The sequence below is a fragment of the Balaenoptera physalus genome (genome assembly GCF_965194825.1).
Source record: "Balaenoptera physalus genome assembly, chromosome: 3".
In the NCBI taxonomy this organism is placed as follows: domain Eukaryota; kingdom Metazoa; phylum Chordata; class Mammalia; order Artiodactyla; family Balaenopteridae; genus Balaenoptera; species Balaenoptera physalus.
This window is the reverse complement of record NC_138890.1, coordinates 111,312,492-111,336,382: the sequence shown is the minus strand read 5'-3', so window position 1 is coordinate 111,336,382 and position 23,891 is coordinate 111,312,492. Positions and strand designations below refer to the sequence as shown.

The 23,891-nt window shown below is 37.4% G+C and overlaps 1 protein-coding gene across 2 annotated transcripts in view; it reads left to right on the top strand.

Moving 5' to 3' along the window:
* Nucleotides 1-23,891, top strand: part of VCAN (versican) — a 115,754-nt gene that overhangs the window by 24,505 nt on the left and 67,358 nt on the right. For both annotated transcript variants that reach the window (XM_082457979.1, XM_082457980.1), the window contains exons 3-6: nucleotides 3,174-3,551; nucleotides 6,711-6,885; nucleotides 6,970-7,097; nucleotides 21,335-21,628. In XM_082457979.1, the coding sequence (XP_082314105.1) occupies nucleotides 3,174-3,551; nucleotides 6,711-6,885; nucleotides 6,970-7,097; nucleotides 21,335-21,628 (975 nt within the window). The remainder of the gene's footprint in view (nucleotides 1-3,173; nucleotides 3,552-6,710; nucleotides 6,886-6,969; nucleotides 7,098-21,334; nucleotides 21,629-23,891) is intronic.

Sequence of the window (23,891 nt, the reverse complement as noted above, 5' to 3'; positions counted from 1 at the left end):
GGTTTTTGTTCCACAGGCTGCAGGATTGTAGTTCTTCTTGCTTCTGCTGTCTGCCCTCTGGTTGATGAAGCTATCTAAGAGGCTTGTGCAAGTTTCCTGATGGGAGGGACTGGTGGTGGGTAGAGCTGGCTGTTGCTTTGGTGGGCAGAGCTCAGTAAAACTTTAATCCACTCATCTGCTGATGGGTAGGGCTGGGTTCCCTGCCTGTTGGTTGTTTGGCCTACGGCAACCCAACACTGTATCCTACCCAGGCTCTTTGGTGGGGCTAATGGCAGACTCTGGGAGGGCTCACGCCAAGGAGTATTTCCCAGAACTTCTGCTGCCAGTGTCCTTGTCCTCACGGTAAGACACAGCCACCCCCCGCCTCTGCAGAAGACCCTCCAACACTAGCAGGTAGGTCTGGTTCAGTCTCCTATGGGGTCACTGCTCCTTCCCCTGGGTCCCGATGAGCACACTACTTTGTGTGTGCCCTCCAAGAGTGGAGTCTCTGTTTCCCCCAGTCCTGTCAAAGTCCTGCAATCAAATCCCACTAGCTTTCAAAGTCAGATTCTCTAGGAATTCCTCCTCCTGTTGCCGGATCCCCAGATTGGGAAGCCTGACGTGGGGCTCAGAACCTTCACTCCAGTGGGTGGACTTCTGTGGTATAAGTATTCTCCAGTTTGTGAGTCACCCACCCAGCAGTTATGGGATTTGATTTTATCGTGATTGCTCCCCTCCTACCATCTCATTGTGTCTTCTCCTTTGTCTTTGGAGTGGGGTATATTTTTTGGTGAGTTCCAGTGTCTTCCTGTTGATGATTGTTCAGCAGTTAGTTGTGATTCTGGTGTTCTTGTAAGAGGGAGTGAGAGCACGTCCTTCTACTCCGCCATCTTCAACCAATCTTTCCGGGAATAGTGAATTTTTGTTAGCATTCATTTTTATTTCTTGCATTGTCAGAGTTTCAGACAAGTTCTTGCAGGTAGCAGTTTTTTTTTTTTTTTTTTTTAGCTTGCATAGTTGGTAAACATTATCCTGTGAACTAAATTTCTAAATTTCTACTAAATTTCTCTCTTAAAATATTTAGATTTGGTAAACTTAGTTCTTGTTACCCAGTGCATTATGAGCCAAGATTTCATACACAAAAGTCTTGGCCACACAGCTTTTTGTTAATCCTGTTGTTAAGATGGGATTCTACATGAACATTTATTTACATCCAACTGAAGCTTTTAATTTTCTTGTATCTGTAAACATCCAGAACAATAAATAACCCTTGGGAAATTGCCTGCTGATGTAAGTTTGTGCTAATATATTTTTTCCTTACAGCACAGTTATTGAGTAATGCTCTAAGTGTCAGAAACCTCCCAATCAGATAGATAGAGGTGGATCTCATATCTGCCCCTATACCTCTAAAATTGTGAAAAGAACTGTAATTTAGTAATAAATATTAAGGAATTGAAAGTCACTTATCTTAAACTCATTTTAAAAGAAATCATAAAGGGTCTTATAATTTATATCATAATTGATGTTGATGGTAAAGATGTTTATTCTCCATTTAAAAAGCAATCTTTTATTTGTGAAGTTAATATTCTATAATTCTTCAGGAAGGAAGATGGGATTTCCTAGAACATATGATGAATATAAATTAGGAGATTTTTAGTTCATAAAATTTTCACCCCTTCATTTCTCAGGACCCCTTTTCTTGGCAAAAAAGTACAAAATATCTTTTTGTTGTCTTCATCTCCCTAATGGAATCTAATCTTTTTGAAGTTAAATTTCATTCCTTAGCATCTGTATCATTTCTACTGCATGTCCATTTTTTTTTTTTTTTTTTTAAATTTTATTTATTTATTTATTTACTTATGGCTGTGTTGGGTCTTCGTTTCTGTGCAAGGGCCTTCTCTAGTTGCGGCAAGCGGGGGCCACTCTTCATCGCGGTGCACGGGCCTCTCACTATCGTGGCCTCTCTTGTTGCGGAGCACAGGCTCCAGACACGCAGGCTCAGTAATTGTGGCTCACGGGCCCAGCCGCTCCGCGGCATGTGGGATCTTCCCGGACCAGGGCTCGAACCCGTGTCCCCTGCACTGGCAGGCAGACCCTCAACCGCTGCGCCACCAGGGAAGCCCTGCATGTCCATTTTGAGATGTGTGTTACTAATGCCTTTAAGCACTAATACACCAAGTGTTAGATACATATCATTTTGTTGATTAACATTATTTCACTCCACCTAGAGGCTACTATTACTATTCATCATATTTGCATGAACTGGGAGTTCCTTGTGCACTAATGATAATTTCTATTCTTATTACCAACACATTGTCTACCCAACTAGTAGAGACTGGAAGATGGGGGAAACAGGGAGAGGAGAGGTATAGATTCCTATAAGAGTGAAAGAATGTGAGTTTTTTGCATGTAATGGTATTAAATTGTAGTCAATGTGTTCTTTCTCATTAAAAGTTTAAGGGCTTAAACAGAAAGGCATTCTGTAGATGGATACTTTAGATGGTTAGGTGAACAGACACTAACTTCCCCCCCCCCCCACCCCGCCTAGGCCAGGATATAATCTAGAGGTAATGTTTCACTGCAAAGTGATTGCAGCTGGATTTCTCATTACAATGAAAGTCTTTGGTTCAAACACTGAACCAAAGAGCGTTCTTCAAGTGCTGGACTTCCCCCTGTTTTACTGAAGTATGTTTTAAAATTTTAAAGTCTACTGAAGTATGTTTTAAAATTTTCACTTCCCCTTTGAGTTGTTTTCATTTCCTCTAAGGTAATGTGGCAGTTAACTTAATCATTTTTCTTCTTCTGACCTGTAGACTTAAATTTGTTTTTTAACTGTTCTTCCTAACATTGGTCCAGTCTTTTAAATCTGCATTGCTTAAGTCTGGTCTTCTCTTGCCCTTGATTCCTTGTCTTCCTACACTTGCCTTATTTTATCACTTATTTTGTTCATGTTAAACAATAAGTTACAAATACTTTAAAATGAATACCATATTTTTAGCACATAAAAAAATAAGCATTATTAATTCCTGTCTTTGTTATAAAACATTACTGAAATTGTGTACTATTCTCTGTATATAAAATCATTCTAATTATTTCACATATTGAGGATGTAACCAACCCCCTGTAATGGTTCTTATCCATTCACATATTTAATAGACTCAGTTTGTTAATTTAGTATTTTCTCTTTCCTCTAGTCAAAGTGGAAAAAAGCCCACCTGTTAAGGGCTCTCTCTCTGGAAAAGTCAACCTACCTTGTCATTTTTCAACCATGCCTACCTTACCACCCAGTTACAACACCACCAGCGAATTTCTCCGAATCAAATGGTCTAAGATTGAATTGGACAAGAGTGGAAAAGATTTAAAGGAGACTACTGTTCTAGTGGCCCAAAATGGGAATATCAAGATTGGTCAGGGCTACAAAGGGAAAGTGTCGGTGCCTACACATCCCGAGGACGTGGGCGATGCCTCACTCACCATGGTCAAACTGCTGGCCAGTGATGCAGGCCTCTACCGCTGCGACGTCATGTATGGGATTGAAGACACACAGGACACGGTGTCATTGGCTGTGGAGGGTAAGGCTTTGGGAATCTAGAAGAAGGTAGTATAATATGATACCTGGTTCAGAAGTGTGGTGAAACAATATTCAAAAGTAGCCATTGCTCAGGGTTTGGACAAGGGGAAAAACATCAATCAACCCAAAAGTCCATGTCTTTCACCAAAAATGAACTGTTATTCGTTCAGGAATCAAGGAAGGTGACTTTATACTAGATATAATGAATACCTCAAGACATGGTTTATAGCTCAAGAATCATTACTTCATTATTGAGACCTATCAGTGGTTATTTTTTAAGACTGTAAAGACTGTTCTACATTTTGTTTTAATTTTTACATATGTGTATATGTGCATATACATGCATACACATACATATACACACATACAGATATATACATACACACACACAGGAAAAAACCCCTTTCCTCCTTTTTCTCACTCTCCTAGGATGATTAGTAAAATCTTTGAATTTGCTTTTAAGAAATATAAATAATATCTTAACTTACATTGAAGAAATAAGGCACCTAATAAGTACCATGGTCTATATCATAGTGCTTTGAAAAGGCTAGGACTCAATAAACAGTTGAATTGGATCAAAACAAGAACTCAGTGAATTTTTTTTAAGGTCAATGCACTGGTTGTTATCCACTGTCTTGCAATGAGACATTTTAGTTTTAGCCCATGTTCAGTGGTGGTTTGTATGTCATTTGAATTTAAGTTAGGAGACAAAGCAAAGAAAAATTGCTTTAATTGGGTACACACATAATGCCATAGCTCTTGGAAGAAAAATATTTTGGCAAGTTATTAAGCAAAATTCTAATACCCAGACATGATGGAACAGATTTTTCTTCCAACCCTCCACTTCCCTATAAAATATTTACCTTTCAGAAATATATACAAAGGGTTTTATTAAAACTCTTTCTTGTGTAGCCAAAAGGAAATATTTTGAATTTCAGATGTGACAGATTAATTTTCTGAACATCCTTTTCCATTCAGATTCTATCGCTCCCTTCTATAAATCTATTTTTATGTTTTCCAGGCATCCACTAAACACCCTGGGCTCTTTGCTCTTTTAACCTTTTTATCATTTACTTTGGTTTGTCTAGTATTGTTTTTTCTACTGATCTCTCTCTTCCTCTTTTTGTATAATGTAACATACTATATATATATATATATATATATATATATATATATATATATATATATATGGTGTTAGATACACATTGCATATAAATTTATATATACATATATGTTTTTAAAATCCCACAAGAAGTTTACAGCTTCTTACATTTTTCATCATTAAAGAATTAGCAGTGGATTTGCCCCTTGCCCCCTTTGAAACAATGAAAATCCTCCACTTAATCTCCTTAGCCCCATGAGGTCTTCAAATTATCCCAGCAATTGCAGATACTTATACAGCCTGGTATTCCCTGCCTTGGTCATGGAGGCCCCTTTGTGCCCCCTTACTGCCAATCTTCAGTGCACATGGAAGATTTTTAATTACCAAGAAGGCTATTTGAAGCTTTGATCAACATAAGACTAATTTAAAACCATTCAAAGTCTGGCTTAAACCTTAGAGATCATTATAAACTATCTTTCATACTTACTAGATAGTACCATATATACTTCCTGGCAATTTTAGAGTCATTCTACAAAGCTACAGATTTTATGAAAGGCATTTGATCAGTTTTTTCTTAGCAATATCAGAAATGGGAAAATGAATGTTAGTTGTCAGTGCATCTACTTGGTGCCTCTGCAGGTCTTTCTGTATTGACACTGATCAAAGGTGCTTATCTATGACATGGCTAGTCTGTTCCCCGTAGATACTTTATTGGCACATACCTGTTTTGGAAGAGAGAGACAATCTAAGGATAGGCATGTGGGAGACAGTCTTATAGCTAGAAGTCAGGCTGTAAGAGAGAGAGAAAGAGAGAGAGAGAGAAAGAGACTTGTTGTCTACTCCAGGAAATTACTAGGAATAAAAGGAGAGTGGAAGATACCTTGGAAACCAAAATAAATTCCGCCTAACAAAAAAGTGGTTTTAAATGATATGACTTAATAAAATCTCATCCATAAGACCCAGTTACCCCAATTTCTATTTTACAGTGACTTCCTAGGCACATTAGCTTGACTCACTTTGCTCTTTTATGAAAATGAGTCACCATATTTACTCCAGTTAAAAATGGAGATGCTCTTGCTAAAGTAGGAGAAGAGGACCAAAACTCCACCCCTTCAGCTGCTCTTTCCTCAGGGCTTTGACAGTTCTTTGAGCCCTGAAACACAGTTCAAGAACCACTAGTTTATGTAACTCCTAAAATACAACAAAGTGGAATTTGAGGCACATATCTGGATGCCTGGCTTCTGCCCATGGGAGTCTGGAGAATTTTATTTCAGGCCTCCTTTGGGATAAAAATCATACATCTTACCTGTCAAAGTGGAGACCCTAAATTATAAATATGATAAACATTTATCATAGCAGCCTATCTGACATTTTTAAATTCTTTATCTAATTTGACCTTCCTATCAATCAAATAACCTAAGCAATACTAGTTATACTTTATGAAGGGGGAAATTAAGACTTATATATGATTAAGGGGCAAATTAGGGATTGGAACAGGCCTTCTCACTCATACCTAGTCCAGTGTATTTTCCATTTTAGTATATTGTCTCTGGAAGTAAATATTACAATGTTTCATGTTTGTAGGAAGTGGTGCTGGTGAAGGCTCCATGTGCTTCTATTGAGTTGGCCCTGAGTAAAAACATGAAGTAGGAGAAGTTGATCTTGTGGCCCCCTTAACTCTGTATCTCTTGCAGCACCTACTCCATTTAATTGTCCAAGGTTCCCATAATAGCCTGAATACTACCTGCAATTAGAACAACTAGTCACCATTTGGGATTTAGTGGCTTAAATCTTTTTTTTTTTTAGATTGTTTACATGGGAACAGAAAATTCTTGAAACTCTAATGGAGCAGAATAGGACACCTAAGGGAACAACATTTCTGGGGCTCCTCAGATCACCATAATTTTGCATAATGCTACATAAAATAAAGTAAAAATAAAGAAGTATCATGATGTTATTACCGAGTTAGCAAGTAATTTGACGTATTACTCCAATGAGAAACTGCACAGTATGGTGGGAGACTTGAACTTGCATAATTGTTTGCTGCTCTCTTTGCAGGGGTTGTGTTTCACTACAGGGCAGCGACCAGCAGGTACAGTCTGAATTTTGAGATGGCACGGAAGGCTTGTTTGGATGTTGGGGCTGTCATAGCAACCCCAGAGCAGCTATATGCCGCCTATGAAGATGGATTTGAGCAATGTGACGCAGGCTGGCTGTCTGATCAGAGTGTTAGGTGAGCGATCTGGGGGCCACCAGCTTTAATTCATCTATTTGGAGCGAGAATAAAGTGCTACCTACTAGTCCTTTATTTCCCCAGGTATCCCATCCGGACTCCCCGAGAAGGCTGTTATGGAGATATGATGGGGAAGGAAGGAGTCAGGACCTACGGACTCCGTGCTACTTATGAAACTTATGATGTGTATTGTTACGTGGACCATCTGGATGGTAAGATGTTCAAATTTCTATAGCTTCATTTGACCTAAGAAAATTGAGGAAAGACTGGGAGCACGTGGGGATAGAGCAAGTCTTCATGCTTGTTTGGATTCCAAACAGCAACATTTAGTTTAAATAACCGTATGATTCTGTGGTGAAATAAGCTTAAATTAAAGTGGAAAGAGAACGAGGGCTGTGTAAATGGTTATGTAGGTTTGAAATGTCTTTAGTTAATGGCAGGTTTGCTTTCAGTCATGCTGCCATTGGCCTGTTTCCAATACACTTTTAGAGCATTAAGAATAGAAACCTGTAAGGGTGGTACCTATTCTTGTAAGAACTTCAGGTAAAATCCTGTGATGACAAACCACTGTGAATCCAAGTGCTGATAAACACCCCGAAGTGCAGCTGAGTAAGGCAAACTAGCCCAGGAAGGATTTTCATGGTTTGCTTCTCCTTGTGTTCACTTTGCTACACTAATATTTAGAGCAATCATTCATTCATTCAACCAATGAACACATTAAAAGAAAACACCTACTGTGTGATAGTTACTCTGCTCGTGGTTAGGACTATGAAGTCAAGTAAGATATAAGCCTCGCTTTAGAGATGCTTAGAGTTTGATTGATTCTGGCACTACCATTTCTCACTTAGCATGAGTTAGATTCTTAGAGACAAGTTTGAGTTCTCTTGTGTCAATGTTATCTAAGGACACAGTGCAGATTTATTATAAGAATAGAAATTTCTGTGACTTTTGAAATGGAATTTCATTTGTAGCAACAGGTATCTTAGAAGCCTAAATATATAAATAGAAGTGTTGCATTGAGTTATACTTTTAATTTTGGCTGGCTCCACAAGAAAAGAATGATCTCAATTTTCTTATGTGTAAGATAAGGAAGTAGGACTAGATAATTTCCATAGTCCCTTCCAACATTAAAATTCTATGATGCTATGAATTGAAAAAACAACCTCAGAGCCTGAAAGCTAGAAAATAAGCAGCTTATATTTGCCTAATGCCCTAAATTTGAATAGGATGGCCTGCTTCCAAGAAAGCTGCTAAGTGTGGTTCTCTAGCATCTTAACATTCTTATTATAACTATTATTTAAGACTGATAAATGTGTTCTCTAAACCATAACTTTGATTCTAACAATTTCCATTTTTTACAAGGACAAAGGGAAAAGATATGTAAAATCCATGCTATGAGATATAGATAGATATAGCTTAGCTCCTTCCTTTAAACTTAATTTTATTTTAAATTTAGTTAACTTTTTTCATAGAATAGGAGCTGGTCGGTAGGGGATTCTGGTTCTAGGAAATAAATTTGGTTATTGCTATCTCAGTAAGATGGAAATTTGTATTCAAATTCACTAAGATGGAATATGTTTTATCACTGTGGTTCTCCTTTGGAATAATATCTATTAGAGTGATAGTTTTAAAAATTTCTGGAACACTGGTAATGCTGGAACTAAACTAGAGATAGTTTTTGAAAAAGTATACATAACTTCTAATTACCTAAAAGATCTTTACCAAATATAATTGAAATGTGGTTTTCAAGTATAAATCCGTGGCCAATTTGATCCCAGTATGAATAAGCATCACAAGCCAGACTCCTTGATGGAAAGACAGGCTTAAGTATTTACAATGCTACTGGAAGGAGCACCGAGGGGCCCCTCTGCATGTCTCTTCTTCAGTCTTATCCTGATGGAGCTACTGAAACCCCAGTCTCTAAGGCTGCAGAATCCCTAACTTCTTTGAAGGCCAGAGGACTTTCTGCTTCTGCAGAAGTTCCAGAAATTCCACGCCCTGTACAAATTCTGTGTGAGATACTTTTGACAGGTCTTGGTGGTAAAAGCCCTACCAAGGATTCCTAGCCACATTGTACCCATTGAGAGCTGGCTTCCCAAAATCTCTTCAGAGGATCATAACTAGTGTTCAGGGAAAATTGAACTCTGTCAGAAGAGTCATTCTGAGGATGTATGCATACACCACAATGAGAAGGATTTATTAGTCATACAGGAATTCTTCTCCACCTCCATAAACATCGCCGCTTCTAGGGCAACTGGTATTGTTCAAACCAGTCTCTCCTCCAGTGTAACCCAACTGTATTTCATACAGTTGTATATTTACTTGGGATAAATGTTCCACATATTTGATAACTGAAAACTTGTAATGTGTAATATAGCATAACTTTAGTTGGATTATTTATACCAAAACAACAGAATTTGAACTTTTTTGTCTATCACATAACAGCTGGAAGAAAAAGATAAAAGAATAAGTATAAATAGAAATTCAAGCACTGGCTGAAATTTGTGTCAGCAGAGTAACAAGACACCCTGACATGGGCAACCTTGGTAACCTATTGCCTCTCCTTCTCTGGCCTATATTTTCCATGTTAGCCCTACCCTTTGGCTTTTCTTTCACCTGGAACAACTACCACCCTACTATTCCAATTCCCTGACCTTCACACAAGCTTCCCAGCACTTGGATGTGTCTGTACTATGGGCTCTCACACTGATCCCATATCCCCTTCCTAAGTCCTAGTTGGTCTCTCTCACCTTTACCATCTCCAATCTTTGAATGTGTGACTATAATCACCCTCCTGCAAATGTTTGCTTATTCCTCCATCTCTCCTACTAGACCATGGATTCTGGGAGGGAAGGAATCATGTGTATCCCCACTATGTCCTTGGCACATAGTAGGTGCTCCATAGATTGAGTTGAATAAAATGAGTGAATTAATAAATTAACCTCCAAACTAAGTGCCCACTCTACTCACATCGCTTTACACTTGCCCTTTGGATAACTTCACACATCTCCGGGCTTCATCACAATTCTACTTCCCAGTTTTTCATTGCTCCAATGCCCTTACTGGTTCATTTAATTTCACTTTTGCTCTTTTGTATGTAAATAAGTCAAATGCCTTGTGGGATGAACAGGGCACAAAGAGACACCAAGCAAACAAAAAAAATGAAAAATGATAATTTTTAGTTTTACATGTCTAGCCCTGAACTCTCTTCTGAATTCCATACCCACAGTTCTAGTTTGTGAATCATTTTTTTAAAATAAATTTATTTATTTATTATTATTATTATTTTTTGGCTGCACTGGGTCTTCGTTGCCGCACAAGGGCTTTTCTCTAGTTGGGGCAAGTGGGGCTACTCTTCATTGCGGTGCACGGGCTTCTCATCGCAGTGGCCTCTCTTGTTGCGGAGCACGGGCTCTAGGCGCACGGACTTCAGTAGTTGTGGCACGCGGGCTCAGTGGTTGTGGCTCTGGGGCTCTAGAGCACAGGCTCAGTAGTTGTGGCGCACGGGCTTAGTTGCTCCGCGGCATGTGGGATTTTCCCGGACCAGGGCTCGAACCTGTGTCCCCTGCATTGGCAGGAGGATTCTTAACCACTGCGCCACCAGGGACGTCCCTGTGAATCATTTGTGTGTCTCATCTCTGGTTTTCTGTTTTATCTCACAAATAATCCCCAAGCCTTTAACAGTTCTTCAGGGGACCTGTTTTATGACCATCAAAGCACGTAAACACCATGGCCATATCATTTCCCTACTCAGCGTTGTGTAGTGTGAATTTCCTCTTGCCTTCCTCCTCAGACAAACTCTGCCTGACCTGCAAAGCCCCTCCGTCCCTGGCTTGGGAGTAACCTATTCAACTGTGTTTCCCTCTCTTCAATATGATGCTACATATGCGCATCAGTCATCCACAGACCCTCTGCTACCTCCTGCCAGCATTTCTGCTTTGATCCTCTCTGAAAACACAAGCCTCTCACCTTTCCAGCATTTTACTCTTCCCTCTGCCTATGAACAGACTGCCTCCAAGAGCCCATCTTTACCTCTTCCAGCTCACACTGACATTTCCTGATTCTGAACTCCCACTTTTCTTAGAGTTAGTTCCACATATCTGGTGTTTAATTCTTCTCTGGTTGCTTTATATTCATCAGACACAAACTATTACTGTTATTTTTGTTTCAAAAAACTTCTGTAAGCTCCTGATAGAGATAAGGCCATAGTCATCTTCTGTAACTCTCCCAACCACAATGAAGAACCTATTCCAGTAATAGACACATAATAGTTACTCAAGAACTACTTGGTGGTAATTGCAGTATTTCTCCAGACTTTGTCTCTTTCAGAGGCTGTCTCCACCATTCTACCATTTCTACAGTACTTGAAAAAAATGCCAAGCTTTGTCCACCAAACTTACTAAAGATTTTTTTTTTTAATTGGATCACCATGATACTAGTTTTTTTCTCTTTGAATTTCTCCTCTCACTCTTCTGTGGTGTCTCTTAGAAATAATTCCTTCCTAGAGACACTCTTTTCTCCTTTCCAGCCTCTCACAGTCATTGCCTTTTCTTGCCTTCCCTGCCAATTGTCCTCTCTGGCATTGGTTCCTTTGTCCCTATTCACAAATTACAGGTTTATTTTTCTACTGCTTCCTCATGTCAAATCCATGATAGCTCTATCACCTCTATGACTTGTCTAATGCCTCCATGCCATGCTTGTGTCTGACCTAGAACCAAAAACAACCTTTCCTTTTTCTCTTAATGAGCTCCTTTAGATATGAAAAGCTAAAAATTTAGGTAAAAGCCTGAATGCCGTTAAACATGTCCTAGAGCAAGGCTTAGTTCCAGCTTCTTTAGAGTCTTTGATAGGATCAAAATCAGATATATCAAATCTGGAAACTGTGTGATTTCCTGCCTGTGGATGCTCAGATTGACTTAATTTTAATGGAATTTACAGCATGTAATCTACAGAGCGCTTCACCAATGGGAGTTATTTAAGAATTAGTGATAACTGGGTTTATTCAGTTAAAAAGCCCCATGTCAGCTAGAATAGCTTCCTGTACACTCTGGTTCAGCACATGGGTTCAAATATTGATTTTGGATTATAGAACCTCTCCACATTGGTTGAGGGTGGTGCTAGAAGATGCTGAAACTTTTTAGTTATTCTCTGTAGAACTCACAGAATCATAGATCACAGTTATGGCTGTGGGTTCCCAAATAGACTTTAGATATTAACGCACCTTGCTAAGGGTTTGAAACTGAACTTGGAGTTGTTTTTGTTTAAGTGTTTGAATGGTCTAGCTAAGAGCCACTGAGGAAGGTGACCAGGCATGGCACCCTGCAGCACCTATGGAAAATGCATCCTCATTCAGTATGGTGACTTGAATAGATTTACTGTGAGGTAGCTCCATAGGTAGGGTAAGGAAAGAAACTATTTATTGTATGGTTGCATTGCCATTTAACTTAATTCTCACAAAAACCTTGACAGGCATTTATTTAAAACCTTTATTTTTACACATAAGGAAACTAAGGCACAGAGGTTAAGTGACTGGATGTATCCTTTTTCCTGTTCTACTGCAGTAACTTTTCAGGACCACCAAAGATTCCCCAGTAGAGCAACAGGCAGTCTTACAAACCAAGAGGATGTAAAGTGCTCTTAAAGCTCCCCCAAATCTCTGATTTCTCACATAAAAATATCCTAATTCTTATTTGAGTAATGATTGCATTCCTGTTTGGATTGCAGTGATTGGAATTGCTGGGTTAAATGATAACTCTATTTTTCACTTTTTGAGGAACTGTTTTAAAATTCTTACCAGCAGTACATTAGGGTCCTGATTCTTTCATTCTTGCCAACATTTGTTTTCACCTGACTTTTTGATTATAACCATCCTAATGTGTGTACAATGCTATCTCATTCTGGTTTTGATTTGTATTTCCCTGATAGCTAATTATGTTGAGCAACTTTTCCTTTATGACTATTGGCCGTTTACATATTTTCTTGGAGAAATACCTATTCAGAACCTTTGCCCATTTTAAACTGGGTATTTGTCTTTGTGTTATTGGGTTGTAAGAGTTCTTTGTATACTCTAGATTCAAGAGAATCTATTCAGATACATGATTTGTAAATATTTTCTCCCATTCACCGATCTGCATTTTTACTTTTTCAATGGGATCCTTTGACACACAAAGTTTTTAATTTTGATGAAGTCCAATATCTACTTTTTCTTTGATAGTTTGTGCCTTTGGTGCCATATCTAAGAACATATTACCAAATCCCGAGTCATGAAGACTTATTTCTGTGTTTGCTTCTAAGAATTGTAGAAGTTTTAAGTTTTACTTTTATTTTTATCTATTTTGAGTTATTTTTTGTATATGGCATAAGGTAAGAGTCCAAATCCATTCTTTGGTATGTGGATATTCAGTTATTCCAGAACTATTTGCTAAAAAGACTATTCTTTCCTCATTTAAGGGCCTTGGCACCCTGTTTAAAATCAGTTGATCATAGATATATGGTTTTATTTCTGGACTCTCATTGATCTATATGTCCATACTTATGTCAGTGCCACATTGTGTGGAATACTATTGCTTTGTAGTAAATTTTGAAATTGGAAAATATGAGACCTCCAACTGTGTTCTTCTTTTTCAAAATTGTTTTACCTCTTCTGGGCCCCTTGAGTTCCCATATGATTTTTAAGATCAGCTTGTCAATTTCTACAAAGAAGCCAGGTGAGAGTGAACTGAATCTCCAGATCAATTTGAGGTGTATTGTCATCTTAACAATATTAAGTCTTCTGATCCATAAACACGTGATTTTTTTTTCCATCTTTTTTTTAGATTCTCTTTACTTTCAACAATGTTTTATAGATTTTATAGCTTTCAGAGTATAAGTTTTGCTGTACTTTTGTTAAATTTAATCCTAAATATTTTATTCTTTTTGATGCAAATGCAAATGGAATTTTCTTTATTTCTTTTTCTGATTGTTCATTGGAAGTGTATAGAAATACAATTGATTTTTGTATATTGGTCTTATATATTGTATCCTACAACCTTGCTGAAATTGCTTATTAGTTCTAATAGTTTTTTTAATGGAATCCTTAGGATTTTCTATATACAGTCCCTTTTATTTTATAATGTTACCTTAAATAAGCAGAAAGTAGAAATGTCTTGACATAAAACCCTTGAAACATGTGACAGTCATTTGCTTTAAGGTTTTGATATCAATTTCTGGAATTCTAAGTTGGAAGAGCTTCTTTGGAAATACAGTGGTCATTTAACTCTCAGCTGTGAAAAGTAAAAAAAAACTAGGCTGATTCTCCTGTGTTGACCTGCAGCCGTACTGAGCCTGTCAAACCAAATAACACATTCAATCTCATATATTTTGAAGACTCAGACATCCAGAAATGTTTTAGAACCTCCTTCTCACTCTAATTAAAATCTTACTGCTCTGTCATTGGGAAAGAATGAGATCCGACATCCTGCAAACCATAAAAATATGTTTAAATTTTAGTGGGATTTCCTGTGTCTTTAAACCTTTCAAATGACATATATAAGATCTTGTGTAATAACACATTGACAAATATGTGGATTCCCTTTCCCATGAATATGATCTGATTTAGAGAATGTTAACTGACTATCACAGCTGACTGATGACAATTCTCTAAAATTAATTAGAGGTTAAAATTTTCAAAACCCAGTGTCTATGCTTTAAGCCACATTATGCGTCTACTTCAGCCTAAAACAAGTGAGAAATCTGAAAGGTGCTGACCTGGCTTTCCAGTCTCATTACCCCTCAAATGAGAAACATTGCCAGCCTAACACTAGAATTGGATGAAGTTACCTTGGCAGCCCCAGAAGTTTTCTTGTCACTGTTAAGAGAAGGTTTGTTTCTGTACAGGTTAAAGGATCAGATCTTAGGGGGAATTGAGATGCTGTTGAATTACCTACAAATATTGGCTGTCAAGAGATTATATAGTAGTGTAGGTTAGCTGTTAACCAGCCATGTACAGCTGATGGATTTCGTGATCCAGGATAATGAGTATTAGTCTTTATTGCTTTGATCTTGTATATATAGACATGGGCAAAAAAGAGAGAGAAAGACAGAAAGAAAAGAGAAAAAGAAGCTTCCTTTGAAAAAAAATAAAAGTTCAAAACTTTAAACCTAGTAATAATTATGTTGAATTGTCTTTATCACCATAATACTTGCCATATACTCTAAGTGGTTTTATCCTATGGGCATTTCATGGGACTGTTTCCAGTTCACACACCATATCTACTTTTGCACACATTTATTACTCATATACCATTTTGACCCAAATAGGAACGAAATGTAGTAACAATCACAAATCTTGAACTTCCTTACAGTGAGCAAAAAATCAAGAAGTTCTGTTCTCAAATGGGCAAAGGGACTCATGATTAGTTTATAAGAATTGATTTTCAGACCAGACAGTTCAGGATAGAAAGGTTATGAGCACAAATAAACAGAATAAATATAAACATTGATCACACTACCCAGAAAATAGACGCATCTAGATAATTGTGGTGATATATCAGCTTTGACTATCACAGACAGCGGCCCATCAGCTGCAGTCCAGGAAAGAATTGAATAATTATCTGTGATCTGCTGATGCCAATTCCCCGTTTCACCTTGGTGATCTCAGGGAATTTTCAGTGGAAGAAAAATATCCTATCTTATCTTTGCTCTGGACCCAGGCTCTTTCATAATTTTTCTGAGATACTCCTGAGTGTAAAGTCTAGCTTTTGAACAGTGTAGGTCATCTTAATGTTTTGATTTGCTTTCATCATTGCTTGCCATTTTAGTATGTGTCATTTTAAAGTCTGCTAAGAAATAGCTTTTCCATTTAGCAATCAGAAGTGTGGAAAAATAACATGCATGGTCCACTTTCCAGGGAGTCTTTTAGCAGTTACTTGTCAAATTTAAGTATTTTTTTCTTAATATTTCTGATGATGTTAATTCCTATGATTAAGACGAATTTAGTTTGTAGAATGTCACCACATATTAAAGTCTCACCAGCAATGTCTTCCAGTTTCTTCTAGGAGATCCCTGGAAAGTTGGAATAACAGGAATAATTCAAAGCCAGATCATTTAACTTGAAATTTTGGAAAATTAGAGGTTATATATGTTTTCCACATGAACGTGCAAATTATCCTGTGTGTGAAATCCTCTGTTCTGCATTATAGTTTATGTGTGTACTAATGCAAATATATATGTATACTTGTCAGTAAATTCTTACTTACAACAACTTAAGTTAACTTGGCATTTTACCTTAAGTCATGCATCGTTTTGTGTATAAAGGATATTTTGTGTATTTCTTTCCTGACATTTTATTTGCTCTCCTTAATCAGAGAAAAATTGATAGATAATTTTTATTATTTAATTATATTATATCATAGATAATTATTTATTATCTATAATAATCTATGAGAGATACAATTATCTCATAGATAGATAACATTTAGAAACATGTTTCAAATCTGTATTCTTGTTACAGATTTGATAATAAATGTCCTATAGATGTACCTGCTTTGATGAGGCAACTTCTGGAACTGAATAGTAGACTCCTTGTTAACTTACAAAAGTGATGCTTGTCTTCCAGGAAGGCATATATCCAGTAAAGCTAAAATACATTCAATTGTTCCATCACAGTATTCAAGAGTAGAGCTAGAACACAGCCTTGTCTGATGCTAATAACAGGCGTTTTCTCCCTCAAGGAAGGCTTTGCTCTCTCCTCTCACTCTTAAGGTGATACTGTGATAAAATTCAGAAGGAACTTTTATTACTTACATCAGAGGCCAAAAGGTGCCTTTAAGATACCCTCAGGGTAGGAACTTATACAACCTGACCAGTGAAGTCCTGTTGGAGAGAGAGAGAAGCTAAGCAAATGCACTGAGTTGCTTTGCTTGATTTCCCATGTTTGCTTTCTCTTTCTCTGTTCCTTTGGTTCCTGGTTTGGCTTTGCCTCTGGACTTTAGATTTTATCTCTAATCTTTTGCCTCTTATCTCTTGGTATATCCTCATATGGTCATTCATTTTTGGACCAAGCCTAGGTTTACATTCCTGTTACTAGCCCGAACTTAATTTCTGTCTAATGTCATTAATGCTATGAATGACTGATGTTAGAGTTTTGAACATATAATTTGACCTATAAATAATTCCTGACTATAGATTTTTAAACTGAGAGTAGATCAATAAGATCTTTGAAAATCTTAACATCTTGACTGCTTTTCTCAGTGTAAAAGTAGACAGTGTTTAGCCTAAAGCCTGCATTTTTCTATGGGATATGGGATTGAAAGACTTGCGCCTACAGTTAGTGACTAAGAAGAAAGACTGCTACTTTTGTCTGCTCTACCTTGCTTGACTTTTTGCAAAAGCTTCTTTTTAAGAAATGAGACACTTCTGTGTTCAGCTTAAATATGGTCTTGGACACTTTATCAGGGTCCCTGCTCTGCGCCAGATTCCTTTGCTCCCTTGCAGTCTCTGATACACCCCTGGGAGGCAATGGACTTCATATGCCCTTTGCTTTGTTTTTTGGCTCCTGCTTTGATTCTGTCTGATTACCTGGTCTACGCAGTCTGCTTCTATCTCGAGCAGGTTAACTCATAGGCTACCAGAAACTTAATACTAAGTTATCTTTGTTATGGCTCAATTGAGATTCCTTTTCCTGATTGAAACATACATGTCTCTAGAGCAGTGTTTTCCAAACTATCCCATGAAACAGATCCATGGACTGTTAATTAGTCTTCTATGAGAAAAGGAGATTACTCTGGTCAAATGGCTTAAAAATCCTAACTTCTTTGTGGGGACTCCCAAATAAATACTATAATATTAACTACTCTGAGAAGTCTTACAGAAACGAAGACCTGTCAGATGACTTGTATTTGTTTCCTAAATGCCAATGTCCACGAAACCTCTTTTCTTTGGAATACCTACTCATGTCTCAGGGATCACCAGTTTTCTGTAGAAGACATTTTTGGAAATTATATTCTTAAGACTTGGACCATAAGTTAATAACCTTCCCAATCCACATCTTCAACAATAAGCTTTTAACAGGTTAATTCTGATTTAAACAGCAGATCTCCTTACATTTGTGTTATGTTAGATAAAAAATATATAATGTCAAAGGATTATCTATTTAAAACCAGGCAACTAATGAATCAAAAATACTTGACAGGTGGTTATTTTAGTTTTGTCAATAAAATGTAAAAATAAATGTCTTAGAAATCAAGGACACAGTAATATGAATTAGTTCAGTTATTGCTATCTGTGTATTACCTATTAATTCACTTTTTATTTTTTCTTTCTGGTTTTGGTTTTAGTATGAAACTGATGCCAAGATATTCTGGCATATTTGAGAAAAGTAGGAGATGTCTGGCCTTAATAATTTGAGGTTGAAACATAGGAAGGGCAAAGTTTAGACATTCAACGTATTGCTTTTGGTAGAGATTGAGTGTCAATTCTAAAAGCTTTAAGACTCAGTAAGAGAATTCCATAGTATGAATGCTTCACTATATCATTAGATTTTTGAAGTGGACAAGGTAATGTTTATGTTAAACAGTTATGATTTAGGAGGGCTTAGACTTTTTTGGGGGGGGAACAGAGTTAAAGTAAATGTTTTTCTTTTCCTTTTCTCATTATTTTGAAATGAAACAGCAATTATGACATATATGATGACAGGCCACACATTATCTTTAGAGAAGAATTGGTTTGATTCTCACCTTAGGGTAAACTCAATTAATGCCAGTTAAATCTTCCTTTTTTCATCTGAGTTACATGAAACCCAATGGTGATAACTCTTTCAATAAGCTTTTACAATTTTATTTGCAATGTTTGATAAATTTTTACATATAAGTGAAAAGGAAAATAGGTGGCCTTGGGGATGACAGAATTTAGTTAAACAAGTAAAATCATTATTTTTTGGTGATTGGATAGATGGAAATTGTATCCTCCAAACAAGTGAATTAAATCACTGTTTTGATATAAAGTCAGATTTAACAAGAGTTTTTATATGAAAAGTTCTATAAGTAGTTCTTTATTGATTTAATAATAATAAGGGTACTCTCTTTTTAACCTGCCAGCACCTACTGAAGCCTTTCTTTCCTTTAATACCCCAAACATGTTTGCTATTTAAAACAGGGAAACCAGTTACCCAGAAAATCATGCCGTCATTTTTCTTCGTTAGCCCTTTGGTATGGCTGTGTTTGGAGAAGTTGATTTCTTCCATCATATGGACTAAAATTGCTGTTCGGAGAAGCAGAGTTTTACTCAGTTAATTATATTTATTTCTCTGCCCTGCTCTGGTTGGCTGATCACTCTTGTTACTGAAAAGGAACAGTACTCTTGCCTCATTGTAGAAGTACCTCACAATGCAGAAAACGAAGGCAACAAAACTGATATTGCAGCTGTAATAACAAATCCAAGTGTTCCACCTTGGAAGGAAGCGTGCTGGTCTGCTGCCCTCTTTCACACTTACATTCCTTTCAGGCCAAATGCAAGTGTAATGTTGAGGTGAACGGGGCTGCTGTGGCTGCTTGGGGTGACGCAGTCTCTCTGTCTGCCTTTCCCCAGGTTGCTTTGAGCCAAATCCATAGGTGAGTGAATCGCCTGTCTCAGACAGCAGCTACCCAAAGCTCTGCAGCAGAGTTAGTCCTCTTTAATGTGCTGCTTGGGAAGGATGGAAGAAAAAGGGCCTCTTGTTTCTGAACAAGAACTTGAAATGCTATTCATTTAACAAATTATTAAGTGCATACTATGCAACTGGTCCTGTGACCCTTAAGCTTTTAAAACTTAGCGGGAAGGGAGACATTCTAGGAATGGGGAGGGGGAATCTTTGTTCTTATAGTATATTTTTGGATTTGAGATTACTGTCCTTTGCCAGCCTAGATAATTAAGGACAAAAACCCATTCTCACCTCTACCTTGCTTTTTTCAGTCAGGTGAAAGTCATTTTTCTTTCTCTTCTTCAAATAGCTCTTATTGGGATTTGGCCTAGTTTCGTTAGTAGCATTTTTAGATTTGCAGTGAGAAGAGCTGATATGGGTGGTTTGGCCTTTTTCCCCTGACTGACTTTTCTTGTGTTATAAAGCTAGGACACACGCACAGAGAGTAATGGCTCTACTCATTTTAAACAATCCCTTGTTACATATGGATTTAGTTAGGTGAAGATACAAATCATGAGAGCTCTGCATCCCAGCTGTCTAATGTCTCATAGAATCAGACAGTGGCCTCAGTGAGATAGAAACAGGACCCACAGCTGCTGTAATAATGGGCTATCAATATTTTAGCTTCATCTCTACCTCATTTTATACTCCTCCTCCTGCCTGCTATATTTGCTTAGGTATTCTCTAATTCTGTCTCCTTTAGCCACTTATGTGCTCATGTGTAAAAAGCATCATTTAATTCACATTGCATTTATTTCAGCAAGTTGTTATGTTAGTTACCCAAGTAAAATTCCAATTTAACAAACTCTCTGGCATTTCCAGAATACTTTATTGTGACATGTTAAGTGATAATGAACATACTAATTGGGTCTAATTGAGCCTGGCGATGAACAAAGTAAATGTTCTGCCTTTCTTTGTTCATCAATAAGCAAATGTAAGAGTCTCTCCAACCTAGTTAGAGCCCCTGCTAGCACATACAGTAACTTTGTGAGAACCGCAAAGGGCGCCCCTTCTGGGCAGACAGATTGCAAAAGGTATCCACCCTGGGCAGAGCAAGCAGAAAAAGGGTGCCCCTTCCTCCAGGGAGGCTTTGGTACCTTTGGCTGGTTGAATGGGATACTGGCCCCCATACACTCTCAGCCCTGCCCAAGTGCAGGCCATGACCTGCATAACTATCAAGGCAGCCGTGTGCCTAGAACAGGAAGGCAGGAAACAGCATTCCATTCTGCCTCTTTCCCTTCCCCCCTCTTCAAACCCTGGAGGTCTTCTTGTTTTGTTGTTTGCTTTGATGGGAGTTAATCCATTTTGATGGTAGAGATAGATGAGAGAGTCAGATAATTACTATTTGATTTTAGGGTAGACGAAGAAAAATAACCTCAGTGACATTTCAATGCAACTTTCTCTTTCCAGCATGCAATGTTAATAAGTATATCACAGCCTTTTTCATTCAAGTGGAGACCCGTTTCCTGGCTGGTAAACCAAAGAATCAGTTGGAAAAGTTTGTTCATTTTTAAGAATTGATTGTAACTTTATTATCAAATGACTGTTCTACGGCCTATGGGAATATATTTATATAAAATGAAACTTTTCTGGCGTGTGTTCTCTTTTTTTATTGTGTTATTTCTTATCATACACTAATAATAACAAAATGAGGTAACACTGAGTTTTCTGCTTTAAAGTATAGAAGCTGCTACCTTGCCATGAAAAAAAGAATTATGTGCTTTTCCCCATCTCCCATAAACAGAAAGGGACTGAATAGTAAAATTTAGACCCTTTTTCCTCTTCTTATTGCAGGTGATGTGTTCCACATCACTGCTCCCAATAAATTCACCTTTGAGGAAGCTGGAGAAGAGTGTGAAAACCGAGATGCCCGCCTGGCGACAGTGGGGGAGATCCAAGCGGCGTGGAGGAGCGGCTTCGACCAGTGTGATTACGGGTGGCTGTCAGACGCCAGCGTTCGCCACCCTGTGACTGTGGCCAGGGCGCAGTGTGGAGGTGGTTTGCTTGGGGTGAGAACCCTGTATCGTTTTGAGAACCAGACAGGCTTCCCTCTCCCTGATAGCAGATTTGATGCCTACTGCTTTAAACGTAAGTGTTTGGTACCTTTTTAAACATTACAGATTTAAAAAAAAATACTTCGAAGCCATGCAATTGATGTTCAACGAGCCATTGGAATGATTCCATGTCTTGCAGTGTGTGCACGGAATGCAAACAGTTCAGTGACTTTCAAAAACAAGGAAATGCAACAGCAGTGATACGGTTAAAACAAGTTTGACAAATGGTGTTTTTAGAGAGGATGAGGAAATGTCAGGTGAAGGCCTTAACCGTGATGCATTGCACTTAGAACCATAGAACATGTTTCTGCGTACTTATTTTACATTAATTGCAGTCCTTCAGTGCAATTAGATTGTTGACGCTATAATGCTGGGACCAGCTGTGGCCGAGTTGAATCCTTGAATTCTGTTTATTTCGTCTTTGTTTGCTGTCACCCTTTCTTTTAAATGGCGGAGGATTTAAATTTCAGTAATTGCAGGTGAGTACTTGGAGCTGACGTGGGTAATACCTAAAAATGAACCATGCTATAATTAAAAATCGTATTTTATCTCATTTTATTTCAAATAATGGAAATATGTGCCTTCTAATGCTTAATTCTCTAGTATCACGTTGAAGTACAGTATATGTTTTTTGCAAGCTCTAACATAAATAGGCTATCTTCAGTCAGGTTTACTACTTAAAATGGATTTTAAGTAACATTTCTCAACATTCATGATATAATTATTTTAATTCTTCAGATGTCCTTAAATTATTTTAGCACTAGTAGTCACATGCTATAGTGCTTGTAGAATGCTTAATTAAACAAGCAAGTAATCCAGAGTCTCACTGTGATATTTAGTAGGATCTATATTGTGCCAGCAAAACAAATATCTCCTAGAATTTTTGGTGACCTTGAGTATGTTCAAGATAGAGCCACGTTATATTGAAATACAGTGAGAACTTTTTACTAAGTTTCCAATATATATTGTAATAGCGATACATACAGTCATCCCTTGGTATCCATGGGAGATTGGTTCCAGGACCTTGGGAATACCAAAATCCGCAGATGCTCAAGTCCCTTATATACAGTAATAATTGCATATAACCTACACACACCCTCCTGTATACTTTAAATCATCTCTAGATTACTTATAATACCTATACTGTGTAATAGTATATAATACCAACTATGTAAATAGTTGCTGGCACATAACAATTTCATGTCTTGCTTTTTGGAACTTTCTGGAGTTTTTGGAACTTTTTATTTTTTTTAATCAGAAGTTGGTTGAATCCTCGGATGTGGAACCCATGGATATGGAGGGTCAACTGTAACTGAAATGAGTAGAAAATACACTAACTTATTTTGTAATTGGTTTCTGAAGTGAAATATACAGACATTCTTCATCAACCAAAAAGACACAGAACTGGGATGTCTGAGTGAGTAGTCAGGAGAATAGATGTTTGTGCAACAGAAAGGTATGATTTCACATACTGCTATTTCCCAGCTAAGATACTTCTGTTTGGATCTCTTCCTGTAAACTCAACTTTCTGAGTGTTAAAGCCACGTGTTGTGTATCAGTGTGATACATGCTGGCCATGAAAAGCCATTGAAGATATTAGTTTTTGTTCCTAGGCCCTGAAACTACAGAAAAATTCTTAATCATTTTTAGGAAAACAAACAAACATCAACAATAATAACAAAACCTTATCCCTAGAAGTAGAAAGAAGTAGAAAGATATCATTCCTTTAAGCCATATACCCATAATGGGTTATAGGTATATTTTCAAGTAGTTCAAGATTTAAAATCAATTTTACACTAAGTGACTGATGTGATTAAGGAAGAAAATCAAATCTGTGTGTGTGTGTTGGAGAGGGGATGGGGACACGTGGGTTAGAGAGGTTAAATTAAGGAAGGAGTTGAATTATCCAGCATGACTACCTTGTTTGATTTTATTTTCTTGTGCTTTACAAACCTGGCACTAGAAAACTTTTAAACATTTTTGTTCTCCTTGAGAACAAATTTAAACCAAAGCCTGTCTGTAGCCGCGAAGAATTCATCCTGATGGGTTTTAAATGATTTATTTAAATAAGGAATTCACATGAATGTACAAAATAACAATGTAGTTAGATTCAAATAAAATAACCACCTACTAAAAATCTATATAAAATATGAATAAAATTTGAAAGTTTAGGTCCATTTTTTTTCTCCCTAATTCATTTGAATCTATATAACTTAGAAATACATAACTGGCAAATATAATGGATTCAAATTTTCATTTTTCTCCCCACCTAAGCTAAAGGCTAGATTCTTATTTAG